This window comes from Sinohyriopsis cumingii, chromosome 11, assembly GCF_028554795.1.
Source record: "Sinohyriopsis cumingii isolate HCF-2022 chromosome 11, ASM2855479v2, whole genome shotgun sequence".
NCBI classification, from domain to species: Eukaryota; Metazoa; Mollusca; class Bivalvia; order Unionida; family Unionidae; genus Sinohyriopsis; species Sinohyriopsis cumingii.
The window spans coordinates 107,286,580-107,300,497 of NC_142971.1; the positions used below are offsets into that span (position 1 = coordinate 107,286,580).

General features: G+C 36.1%; 1 protein-coding gene across 3 annotated transcripts in view; it reads left to right on the top strand.

The window, feature by feature from the left end:
* Positions 1-13,918, top strand: part of LOC149789241 (uncharacterized) — a 121,859-nt gene that overhangs the window by 98,993 nt on the left and 8,948 nt on the right. For all 3 annotated transcript variants that reach the window (XM_089975411.1, XM_089975412.1, XM_089975413.1), the window contains exons 15-16: positions 9,132-9,380; positions 9,888-10,047. In XM_089975411.1, the coding sequence (XP_089831537.1) occupies positions 9,132-9,380; positions 9,888-10,047 (409 nt within the window). The remainder of the gene's footprint in view (positions 1-9,131; positions 9,381-9,887; positions 10,048-13,918) is intronic.

A 13,918-nucleotide genomic window follows, 5' to 3' on the forward strand; every position in this document is an offset into this window, starting at 1 on the left:
AATTAAACCCCGAGCGTTACCTTGATGATGATGATTTCGTAGCCGAAACGAGAATTTAAGGTAGTTTTATCTATAACATTCGCTGCGGGGGAATCACTCACACGTGAGATTGCACTAGCATCGTTGCGCGTATACTACTGTTGGCCTAATATCCAATCGCGACCGTTCGGGGGTCTTTATGTGAATAACTCGTTTATGTTTTCGTCGGACGAAGGCTCAACCTAGCATGTTGTTAAACTTTCCATGTACGCCGATGACATTAACACAGTCAATGAGGAGATTAGATAAAGAATTTAGTTAATGACTAGCAAGGACTCAACAATTTTGATATGCGAACGAGACCATACTTACATATGTCAACTAGATTAAATCTGGATCTTACGAAGTTGACATCGTACTGTCGTCGCTGACATTAATTCAAGGTTGGTCTGAAGATATTAACAAGATTCATGTGAACAAATGAATTCTAAACGATTACCTCAACAGTCTAGATTAATCTTACTTGTGACAGTTACGAAAGCGGAGATCTCGCAAGAGTATCCTCACAGCGTTATATATTGCTTGGGTTCTCACAAATGTATCTCCTTGTACTTTCCTCTCGATTACTCCTTCAACGCCCGCTTATCTTCCATTCCTCTATTCCCGGTTGAAACACCTTCGTTTACATTTGTGGACCTGGACGGTCATATGCTAGATATCGGGAGTAGACCTTAACAATGCAACTTTTGAGACTGGCCTGATCGAATATTCGGAAATTGTACGTGGACGTGAGATACATGTGCGTGTTGTCATTGCGTGTAAACCTGTTTATGTGGCATATTACTAAAAAGGCGCGTCAAATGTACTCGTGGCCCTGACCTCGCTATATTCATCAAACGCTAAACAAGTGGCAATGCGAACCAGTGAGGGCTTCAAAAATGTTGCTGTGAATCGGTTAACAAATCTGGGATTCCAGGCGATCCATTAGATCAACTTCGACGATTAGTGACTTACACACTGTCAAAAGCTTTTACACTTCCATTGACAGCAGCAACGCCAGTTACGGATGGTAAAATGATTAGTGAAAGTGACAAAAACATATAGCCGTTTCGACGATTGTAAATTGGACTGGGTGCAAAAGGTATTTGATCAAACCAATGATGTATAAGTGCCAAATAATGGCCCAATTCAACGATGTACCTGGGTCGAGATCGCAGCATCAGACATTTTCAGTATTATCGTCCCCAGCTAGGGTCATGAAGCCATTAAAAGTAGCATTACACTTCTAGGTTTCTTTTTCCTTGTGAGAACTTCTTTGAAATCGAGGAAAACTTTGTACAGGATGACTCTGTCAATGTTAATGGCTTTATCAACAACGGTTTCATGGCGTTGTTTCGACAGTGCCAATTATTCCATCGACGGAAAGGAAATCGATTCAATTCTCGAAAACGTTCACATTGCCACTATAATTTTCGGACTCGACAGAGACAAAGACCTTTACGTGAGATCCGCTGACCCGTCAACGATATTTATCAAAGATACAACAAATCAAGCAGACCCTTTCCCGTGCGGAAGCCTGCGACCTCGAAAGCATGCAGTCAGCGGTGACGTAGATGTATAAGATAGAGTAACTGGCGCAAACGATAATTTCTACCTTGAATTCGCGTAACCGGTAAACACTTAGTGAGCTTTGTTGTCGTTTTCATGTGCGAATCATATCAGTCATAATGTCAGGTTTTGCATAGATGTTCGCTAGGTGCACGGTCATGTTAACAAGTATGAGTTCCGCCAACAATGCACTTTGGTACCATGACGGTGTTAACGATGGCCACGCTGTGTTGTCAATATTGACATTGTGTGTGCCTGCACTAATCCCTTCAATGACCACACAAGTCCGTTTATTTACGTTTATGCAATCTCTAGACGCATCAGCGGTGTCGTTTTTCGCGCTCACCACTGACTCGAAGCACTGTTCATGCCAGTTTTCATGGTAAATAAATACCCAACACGGTTTCAGAGAACCTAAAGACGTGTTCATGCCTTTTCAAGATACATCTCAGTCTGGCGATCATGAACGTAGTGAGATAATGTTTGACAAGTTAGGAGTGTCTGACTTTTCTCTGCTATCAAAGGGTGATCAGAATTCCACCGATTATTTTTTTGCATGACTTCTGAAACAATCAAGTCGCATGTGCATATCACAAGCTATGGTCATGGATGCACCGGCACCAAAACCTGGCACGGGTATGCAGATTTCCAGAAAGATGTCACTGTATTATACTTTTTGTTAGAACACTTAGAGTTGTTCAGACAGTCAGTGCTTGACAAGTACTTTCATGCACGTGTTATTGATCTGACTGGTCTCCTTGCTGTCCCCAATTACAGTTGTTTGAGGGCGCAGGTAGCCTAATATAATGAGACATATTGATGTGCATGTGGGAACACTATAGTGGTTTTCTCAACAGCTTAGTTAACAATAGCGTCATATCACGAAGTTAAGGCTGACCTTAGTAAAACAAGCTTGCGAAAATATGAAAAAAACGCAATAAGAAACGACTGCGGGCTCACATTGAAACTTTCTCGGGCAAAGTAAATTTGAATTATCCCCATGTGGTTTATCCATACACTACTTAATTATTTTCATGTGGTCATACAAAAGTATGCATCAGTGATGTTAAAGTTATCCAAATCAGAAGTGATGGAAATGTAAAAGAGTGGCGGAATATTTCAGTCACTCGCAGCCATGCTAGTGTTGTTAGCGGCTGAAGCTGGCGCGAATGAGAAAGTGGCTGCGTTATGGGCCGTCGGAATAGCATTGGGGATAGCGCTGAAATTAGGTGGTTGGTCGACATATAGTGTCTCGGAGAAAAATAAATAAGGAAAAGGCCTTCGAATGCCTGGGATGACTCGCGAAATATTTTCATCCAGAAGTATTTCACTACCCGGTATTACTCACATAGGTCTTCCAGCTTGGTCTCACCAATGACCAGTTTTGATTTACTCGCTATGAAAAAATTAGTCAAGCATTTCCGAAGTGTCTTTATGCGAGATAAACTTGCACCGATGATTCCCCTGCACGAGGAAGCCGGGCATTACTAACCTGGATTCAACAAAAGGCACGTAGACATAACTAACGCATTAAGTCTCATTCGTGGTAACATCTCGACATTTGTTTTTGTTTTTGACTCGTGCGGGTTTATACAACCAAATGAAGTTGTTGATTATTTAACCCAGTGCACTGGTGACTGTCGGCTACCAATGTTTTATTCAACACTGATATTACAAACTCGGATGGACGGCGCAATATATGGACATCTTGTTGGCCAACCCGGCAAGCGTTTATTGATTTTACATTACCACTTAGAAACTACGCTTTATAGTATATGAAATATATGTTGACATTTACGGACACGAATTCGTATCAACCCGACGTAGCCCTGATGTAGACCTAATCCAGTTTATTATATTTGTCCGAGTAAAGCAGCCCAATTGTTGACATCGACCCAGGCAAGATTGTCATTTTCTATGATCAAACTGGAAAACTTAAAATGTTTAATGTGGACATTCAAGGTTTCGTTTTGATGCCGTCGCAAAAAATAACCCGGCTGAAACCATGATAGCGCCAGTAAATCAGAGACGTGGATGTGTTGGTGTAATTTACGTCCGTGAAAAGGTTGCCCGATTGCTATCAGCCATGCCGTCGCCAGTACGCGTAGTAACTATAAGGTCCGGAATGACGTAAATGACGTAAATATTAACCAGCGATGCAAAGGAAATACTAAAGGCCTTGCAAATGGCCGACCTATTTTCAGTAAGGTCCGGGATACACCTAAACCTCGCATCTTAAAGGTGCACGAGTCAGGAGCATACTTGTTTATATGAACTGGAACTACGAGATTGAAATCATTGCATTTGAACGTGATAACACCCGGTTGCAGCCTTCACTACCAGGAGTTAAAACACCCAGGAATATTTTCTACAACGATGAAGTGGAATTCACTGATAAATCCATGCTGGATGCATTCTCCATCAATAAATGTTGAACCAACATTGATTCAGCTAAGAATAGAAAATTTTCTACTATTATTCAACAAGAACGCACTTGTCCGTGTAACAGTTTTTGGACATAAACGAGAACGATCATTTCTGACATTAAATAATGGCGCAAATCAATAAGGTTTTAAGTGATCTAGACGCTAGACCCCGATAACGCACAATCATCAGAGACTTATATTCTTCAAGTAGATAGTTTATATGATTACATGGAAGTTGTAGAAGTAAAAGATTAATTGGTTAAAAGTTCTTGTGCGTGTTGCACCTGACAAGGCCAACCTGTCGAGCAATTATACTCTGCAATCACATTATTTATTGAAAACATTACAAAAAAATCAAGGTTAGAGACGCGAGAAAATAATTGAAGCGGAACAAGAGCTGTGGGATGAAATCACCAAGAGAACCTAACTACTCGGGAAATACAAACGCATGTGTGCGGTTGTAGATGATATTTGTGGAATCGGTGCAGCAACCACCTTTGGTCTGAGTGTGGTGTGAAGAGCAAACGCATCAACTATTATAGGCGCACTAATAAGAATTGTTGTTGGAGCCATATTAGTAGTAACTGGAGGGACTGGCAGCGCTGGTACAATAAGTTCGTTAAGGTTACTTTCACTAATGTGTATTTAAAATCTCGCGGTCACGCAAAGCAGACTCAAGACACTTACTAAACTGTACTCGATAGCTACCTTATTTTGGACATATTAATACCTCTTCATTGCAATATTCAACGTTTCAATTGTCTGTTTTCATTGGTCAAGAACATTGTTCACAATATAGATATTACACACACACGCACACACACACACACACACACACACACACAGATGATCATATTCACGCTGGACCAAAAATTCACAAATTTTGAAAAACGTTGTTTATTTGATAATATCATTGCCAAGAATGAATAAAAATTTGAAAAACTTAAACTTCAATCGATTTTTAAAACATATTTGATATAACATCATCGGCATGTGCTTATGACGTCATTTTTGGCGATGAGATACCTACTTTGTGCTAAAATTGAAGCTATTATGTAGAAATTAAGGTAGTCCGAAAGCGGAAAACAAATTTATAGTTTTACATACTATAAAGGTATGCGTGAATGACTTTTGTTTCTAGAATATCATTCTGGTTCCCGGATGAGGTCCATATGGAAAATGATAAAATTTAGGTCTGTACCTTGCATCTCAACAACGGTCAAGTATTAATTACATCTCAACTGACATTTCTGTTACAATAAACGCATAAAATGATTTTGACACATACCACAATAATTATATGTTAACAGTAACACGTATAAATATGATACTGAAATACTGTGAAATAAACATTTAATCTTGTTTCTTAATAAACGGACGTATGTTCCTAAAAGCCCACACATTTCGCCATAATTATGAACCTTCAAAAGACCTCACAAACTAAAGATCATTGAGAACATGTTTTAGCTTCGACAGCAGACACGTTTTTTAAACAATGTAACATGTATAAAAATGTCAAATGTATTTTCATATGCGCTCTTCCGTAACAGAAAGACAAATAAGACAGTGTTCTCAGCTCACCTCTTATGTCCATTGCCATATGGAACACACAAGTATAAAGTATCACAAAATGCCCCTTGTCTCGTCTTGTTTCGAATAAATAATTGACATTCAAATATGGCTGGTGACTTGTAGTTTTGTGCCCTTTTTCTAATAGTGCTTTGTAACATTCTGGATACTTGGAAAAGGGAAGTTAAATGCATAATAGGCTTATTAAGGAAGGCGACCGACAACTGTAACAACAACAAGCATCTTACAATTTTAGTTTACTAAAGGGGCCTAAAAAATAATTGAAGATGATAGAAACAGTAATGCAATGTATCTTTTATTTACAACGATCATTAAAAATAGTATGTATTGTTTTAATTCGTTTTGTACACTATATTATACGAATATATGAATTCTCTATCCTAAATTCTAACAAACCTCTTCAACATTTGAAATAATATTGTGAATCATAAACATTCAAGTTATGAAAGTTCTAAAATCAGCATGGAGCAAATTTAAAATTCAATATGTGTTTATTATTATTATTATTATTATTCAATATTTCCAATCTGATGAATTGCTTAAGTAAACAACTTCTTAGTATCCTCTGCTATAAAATACATTTGGGTCTCCAGCTGACAAACTGAATGCAGTAATTATTAAAGAAGTATTTATTGAAGAACGGTATTTTATTTCAATGTTATACATTTTACTCTACTTGTCACGCAAAGGTATGAATAAAACATTTATTAAACGGACGAATTTTAGGACACAAGTGACTTGAACACAAAAGAACCCGACACTGCAACAATCTATATATACCTTTTTTGTGCCGTTTTCATGATATATGTGCTTCTTGCCTGTCTTCGTATACGTTATTGAGCTCTTCATGTATTGGCTGTTCAGTTCGTATGTGTTTCTTCAGCTCCTTGTTTTGGAAACGAGAACAATTAGACTTTTTCTGCTGTCTTGCTCCACTGCTACAACTTCCTTTGTTTTTGAACAACCGCCATCACGTGATATTCGCCAGTCAACCCGTTTATGCTATGATGGATCCTCATTAATTGCTTTCAATGACCACTCCTTGGCTCTCCAAACTACATTGTACTCTAGACTAAACGAATTGAGACTACATTCAGCATTACTTAAATGTAAACAGAAACAAACAAAGAAACGTTGTTTCAAATCTGGCCGGCATAGAACAAGAAGAAGAATTCCAATTATCTCCCTGATGTCATTTCCGGTTCAACAATTTAAAAATTTGACCGTTAATTTAGATAACCTAATTCAAATCCCTATTAAATCGTCAACCTTTGTGTCAACTATCCAAGAGATACCTCTACGTATTGCATTATTCAATGTCCATTCAGTAGGACCACCAGAAAAGCGCACAGAAATAGTTAATTTTATCAACGACCAGAATATCGACGTCTTTTTCCTGACAGAAACATGGCTAAAAACATTAGGCTATGAGCCCAAGTGCGCGGATCTAACATCCACTGGTTACTCCGTCAAGTAGTTCCCCCGTAACTCTCGCGGAGGTGGAATTGCTGTCATCACAAAGAACTCCATGATCAAACGTATTAACCACACCAAAACATCCAATTTCGACCACACATCGTTTGAACTAGTCCAAACTTCTCTCACACTGGAGCAGTCCATTTTTTTCTGCCTATACCGCCCTCCTCCATATAGAAAAACCAAGCTGACTGAATCTCTCTTTTTGGAGCAGTTTCCGAATCTCTTGGAGTATGGAAATTCGATAGGTGGCAACCTGATTATTCTTGGAGATTTCAACTTTCACTTTGACTGTCCCGGAAACCCAAACACATCAAAACTCCTAGATTCCATTAATGTTTTCATCCTCAAACAGTCAGTTAACCAACCCACCCATAAACATGGTCACATTTTAGACTGGATTCTTCATAGACCTGATGATAACATTCTACGGTCCTCCCTGGTATCCCATGAACTTGCATCAGATCACCTCTGCATTATATGCCGTCCTCAGTTAAAGCCATTCCTGATTATATTAACCGTTAAATATACTGTAGCTTAAGGGATAAATTCCAAGTAATTTAGAAAAAGAAATGACGAAATAATCTTGAGTTCTAATTGGGTATGCCACAGTAATGTTGTCGATGAATGTTCATTGGTAGGGGGAAGTGTGCACTGGAATAAATGCATTTGTAATAATCTGTCTTGTATTTTTTTCATACCTTCCATTCTGGAGATTCATTTGACATATAATAAGAAAGCAGTGCCTGTTCACTCAACGTCTTACCAATAAATCTATCAGAACTGTTATCCTCGGTATGTGGAGTGTGTATATATATATATATATATATATATATATATATATATATATATATATATATATATATATATATATACAGAGAGAGAGAGAGAGAGAGAGAACAAATGCCTCACACGCTATATAAGATATAGCTGTTTTTAAAAACTCTCTCCATCTCTCTCTCTCTTTCTTATAAAATTGGTTGAAATATGTGATATCTTTGGGATGAATCATCATCATATGGAATATTTTTTCTCTCGAATTATTAATAACATAAAGTAAGCTTATACAACCCATGACGCATTAACAAATCAGCTTTCATCGCTGAAGTTGTAAACATTTTTAATTGTTTTTTAATGCACAGTTTCAATATTCTGATCATATTAATTTACAAAGTGTATGAACTGCAAATCTTTGTACAATGATAAGATTCCTTTTACTGGCTTGATTCTGGCAAGCTAATCGTAAATGACAACGATAATATGGGTCAAAGTTAATCGACCTAACCTAATGGAAATTTGCACATCATTTTTCATTTTTCATTGATGATAATCGGCCAAATTCTTATCATTTACTTTAAAGCACATTGTGTGTAAATGCACAATTTAGGATATATATTTTCGGCAATATGTGTGATATGAGCTTTGAGGTGAACTGGCAGGAGTTTAAGTAAGCGTTCTGTAATCAATGTGACCAATGGTATGCATGTATTTTTATGTCTGACACACGATGTCAGGGTGTTCAGCTGTTGCGTCATAACTGAGTTTCTTATGAAATCACTAATATGAAAGATTCCTGTGCGCCTCGGCGATGTAGTTAGGCGTGTTTACGACAACGATACCTCATAGTGTGTTCCCCATCGCGCAGTATTTTCAGTGACTCTCATTAATTACAATCTTAATACTGTTCTGCAGCGTAAAAATGAATTTAGAACATTTTCATTTTTCATTGATGATAATCGGCCAAATTCACGAAGGTTGTTTCTCCCAGATTATTTTATAAAGGAAATATTTTTTGTAATGTTTGTTATAACTGGATTTCAAGTAAGCAAACAATGTAAAAAATTTCACTATGTTACAATTATTGTCATATTTATTATATGTAACACAAACTGTACCATTTTTGCTACCATCCTTGCTGTCCAGTGTCCATTATACAATAAAATAATATATGGTAGAGATCAGTCTAGATGGATAATAGGAAGATGTTCTGAACAATCGTACTCTTTTCAAAGCGAACAACTTTTGTATTCTTCTTTCATCATTCCATTTTAGGTGAGATCTTATTTCATCGAGGTAAACGAAACAAATCCTGGCCAATCATTCGGGGACGTCCCTGACAACATTTTCATCTTTCTTCACGAATGTCACCTCATTAATGAAATACTGAGCGTTGACGTCGATTGGGTTGACTTTGAGAAAGTCAACCTATTCATTAAAACAGGCAAACTCTCCGAGAGGGAAGTGGATAAATACTGCCCAAAATCCTCGGCAAGGCATAGTAAATTGAAAGTTACTCGAAAGGTGAGTCAGTCCGGTCAAAATCAATGTCTATGTGTCTTGCTATTTTACTTTGTATAACCTTATATAAAGAGAGAAAAAATGCCAGTTAGGTGTTTTCTTTTCAGAAATATTTGATAGCTTATAAAACAGGATACTTTTCGGATATGTTAGTGCTATGTTACAAAAATGACATGGAGGCATTTCAGGGCGGCAAATCCCGTACATTGACTTTGAGATCTCTATAACATAACGTCAACGCCCGAGATTTATTTTCGGACACTCGTAATGCCACGATATTACCATTCTTTTGCTGAATTTCTTAGCGCTTTAGGACTTGTTCTAATTTACTTCACTTGGTATATGATGAGGGACAGAATTTTGTATATATCTCTATAATTTCTTGCACAGTAGTGGTAAGTAATTTGCATTCAAATTAAAACATTTAATTTGTAAGCTGACTCCATACATTATCTTAATTTATATCTCAACTTTAAGCACTTACAATTTTGAATTATATAATTCCTCCAGGAAGCTCTCTTGCTACGAAAATGGCTGGAACTAAACACAATGAAGTCCAAGCAGCGACCCGTGGATCAAAGATGCAAATGGATTTTTAACTCCTTTCTTCAACCAGTGTTCACAATCAATAACAACTATCTCAATCAAGAACAAATGAAGGCTATGACAGGTATATATATATATATATATATATATATATATATATATATATATATATATATATATATATATATATATATATATATATATATATATATATATATATATACATTAATGGAGAGGGAGATAGAAAGAGAAAGAGTGCTTTTATGGATCCAGTATCAACAGATATTAATGAAAAGACGTTTTCAAACACCCTATTGATTTAAGGATATGATAGATCAAATAACAGTCCCATTTAACCTAGAACTCAGAACATAATTTAAGTTCACAGTTTTTGATCACATGTAGAACAGAATAGGTCCAACAACGTATTTAATTAATCCGTATGGGTGTTTGATATATATTGTGCAATATTTGTTGGGAAAGGACATATATTGTATAGTTTTGTATTTTACTCATCAGGTTGGATCTTTTGACGAGCTATTTTCTTTGGCAACCCTATCTGCCTATGGGAACTGCCATGCAGATATTAACGAGGTTCGGGTATTTGGTTAAATATAATTTTTGTTTAAAAATGCTAATTGTGACATGAGTTCAGGTAGAGGACTAAGTAACCTTGCTTTTTTCTAGCAATTATTTTTTCGCGCTGTATGATCTTAGCAGAACAGTTGTATTATTGTCGTAACAAGAAAGTCATTGTGCTGGAATTTATTTATTCAAATTATTTAACTCAAGTGATTCTTCTCTGCTATTCACAAAAAACATTTTAGGAAATTGAGACCTGAATTTATAGTAAAATTTAAAATAGGGATTTATTTCTTAGATTGTATTGTATTATTTTGATCCAAATAATGACTGTTTTTACATCACCACGACACGGGCCACCACAGGCGCGTCTTCACTTTCAGCGTTGAATTTAATTTCGATTTCTTCTAAGTTTATTCAGGTAGTGAATAATTAGGACTTGTGTCTGTAATTCTAGGATTATTTGGGATTTAATTCGCAATGCCGTACATTCCTTTTTTCACATTTTTACTTTTATTCTAGGGAAATAAACTATTTGCTAAATTTTACGAAGCTTGTTGTTAGGTTTTATAACTCTTTTATATTACTTATTTAAGACCACAGAGTCGTAGTAATTCATTATATACTGGTACATGTTCACATTGTAAAGCTTAATTTTTGGTTAAAACCTTCAAAACTTAAATTGTTTATGTTTTGAATGGCACAATACCTCTTATATGAAAACATGATTTAGACGTAGCGTTTACTACTGATACATTTCAGTAATTGGCACTATAATTATAAAGGAGTTGGACTGCTTAAAATTACGCACATTATCTTCCATAACTTAATGCTGGTTCGTTGTTATGTTTGACGTTTTTCCAGAAAGAGCTAACTGTGCATTGCTATGGAAGTACATTTATAAACCTGATATGATAAGTAAAAAAAATAACACACTTTTCCTCGTGCAGCATAGAGTCACAGCTTGCGATGGAAAACAAAAAGGCCAATTCGTTTCCTTTTGCTTAAAAGGGAGACTGGCACAGATAGTATACATCGTGTGACAAGATGAAGCCGGATTGGGATTGGATTTATCGAGGGCACAAAAAGCAAATGTGTGGATAACCTGTTTATTGACAACGTAATTGAAAGATGAATGATTCCGACAACATAATCGTGGGTATAGATCCCAATAATGGATTTGCAAGAATTATGCGGACCGAGTTTAACAATTGATTTAATAAAATAATATTTTTCCACAACAGAACTAATTAGTATATGTAATTTGAACGAGAATCAACTTACGGAATCTATAAACAAATATCACTGATGCATGGATCTATCACCATGGATGACATAATATAGATATACATATGAGCTATGCTCGATTCATTCTAATATCACGGGTGATCAAAGCATTCAATCGATACACAAATATAAATGTTTGTATGACTCATCCGTAAGAATGCTGTTTGTGTTATAGATTTTCATTCATATAGCGATATTGAATTATTGATTTAACTCACATAGTGATACTGAATATTGATTCAGAAGTGAAACATATGTATATAATGGCGTCTTTTATTCTTCACGCTAGATCTGTTAAAGAAACGATACACAAATTTGAATAATGTAAGATTCGTCTACAAATATGATGTGTATATCATTGATTGTCACTCATATAGCAATGTTGAATTATTGATTTCAATAATATAGTGATTTTTACTAATATTAATTCAAATGCGAAACATATATAGTTCGTGGGAGTCCAGCTGACGAGCACGATTTATCCGGTTCCACATCTCCCGTCAAATGGTCAAGGAGCCATGACGTTTTGTCGTCACTCCCAGACTGCCAAAAGATACATCGAAAGGCTGAATATTTTATACAAACTCGTTCGTCCCAAAGTTTTGGTCACGCGCAATGAGTGAACCAATTCTGTCCCCACAGCCATGAAACCTAAAATAACCTAACCTAAACTCCCCGTCGAAAACACTTAAACATAAAATGACTGAGCCGTGTAGTACATAAGACACGATTAGGTACGAATGCAATAGTATACATTACTAACGAACGCACTTGAATTGTTTTCGGTATACATTAAATCATTTTATCAGAACTACTGTAAGAGATAATTATTATCGTAACCACGATCGCACACAAATATGTGTGTTTGACAAGAATACTCTCACTGAATTATAAGAACTCGAACATTAATCATTTTTAAGCCATGCAACGTATTCGATTCGTCTGTTCAGTTTAAAAGATCGATACTTCAAATAGACTTTACTCTATTTGATAGCATGGCGTTATGTGACATTGGCCTGACACTGTAAAAAGTTACAATAAATTCTGAAATATCAAAATCTGATACATCTCTATAATATAAAAGGAATAGCAAGAAAGAATCCAATTGTATATTTCACACACCTCTACAGCTGAAGATTGCTCCTATATGTGGACAGTTTCCTGGCATAATTCGTTCTTTTGTGATAAGATATAGAGAATTTACTCTCTTTACTCCCTGGCTGTAGTGGAAATCATCAAGCCAGAGGACTCGAGGTAATCGGGGTTTTCACAGCAGGTACTATGTCCAGTGGGTAACCGAGAGATTACGTTAATAAATCGTTCTCAATTATTGCAGAAAAACGTTAACACATTTTGTAATTTCAACAGTTTACAACATCAAGCAAAACAAAGGAAACAATTTTTTCCTCATTAAAATCACAGTCAAGTGTTGTTTCTTCTTAAACGTTTATGACTATAAGTGTTTGTTTTTTTTTAAATCGGTAATGTGCTACAATTAGTTTTTCTGTATCATTACATAATATCACGGTTAGAAAATGTATCACCCAGAAGTTTGCACTAATGCATTGGAATGCACAGTATATTCGTAATTCTTACACACCATTGCCTTCATTTGAGTTATTGCCTTTACATTTAGTCGTGGATGACTAAACTGACTGAATGTGTAACTTAAGTCAATTGAGTTTGAATTGCTTACACTTCTTTTTCTTCGTGCTATATGTCTGCGGCATGATGCCCCAGTGCTAGACATTACTATAAACTGTCACACTGCAGACATCTTAGCCATATGACTGAAAATTTGTTAAAGCTACGTTAAAAAACAAAATCACACACCCACACTTCTTCATCTTCTTGTTCTTCTTCTTCTTCTTCTTCTTCATCTTGTTCTTCTTCTTCTTCTTCTTCTTTCTTGCTCTTCTTCTTCTTGATCTTCTTTTTCTTGATCTTCTTCTTCTTCTTCTACTTCTTCTTCTTCATCATGTTGTTGTTCTTCTTCTTGTTCTTCTTCTACTTCTTCTTCTTCTTTTTCTTCTTCTTCTTCTTTTTCTTCGTTTCGTCATTCTTTTTCTTTAATTCTTCTTCTTCTTCTCCTTCTTCTTCTTGTCCGATATTATCTTTCACTAAAG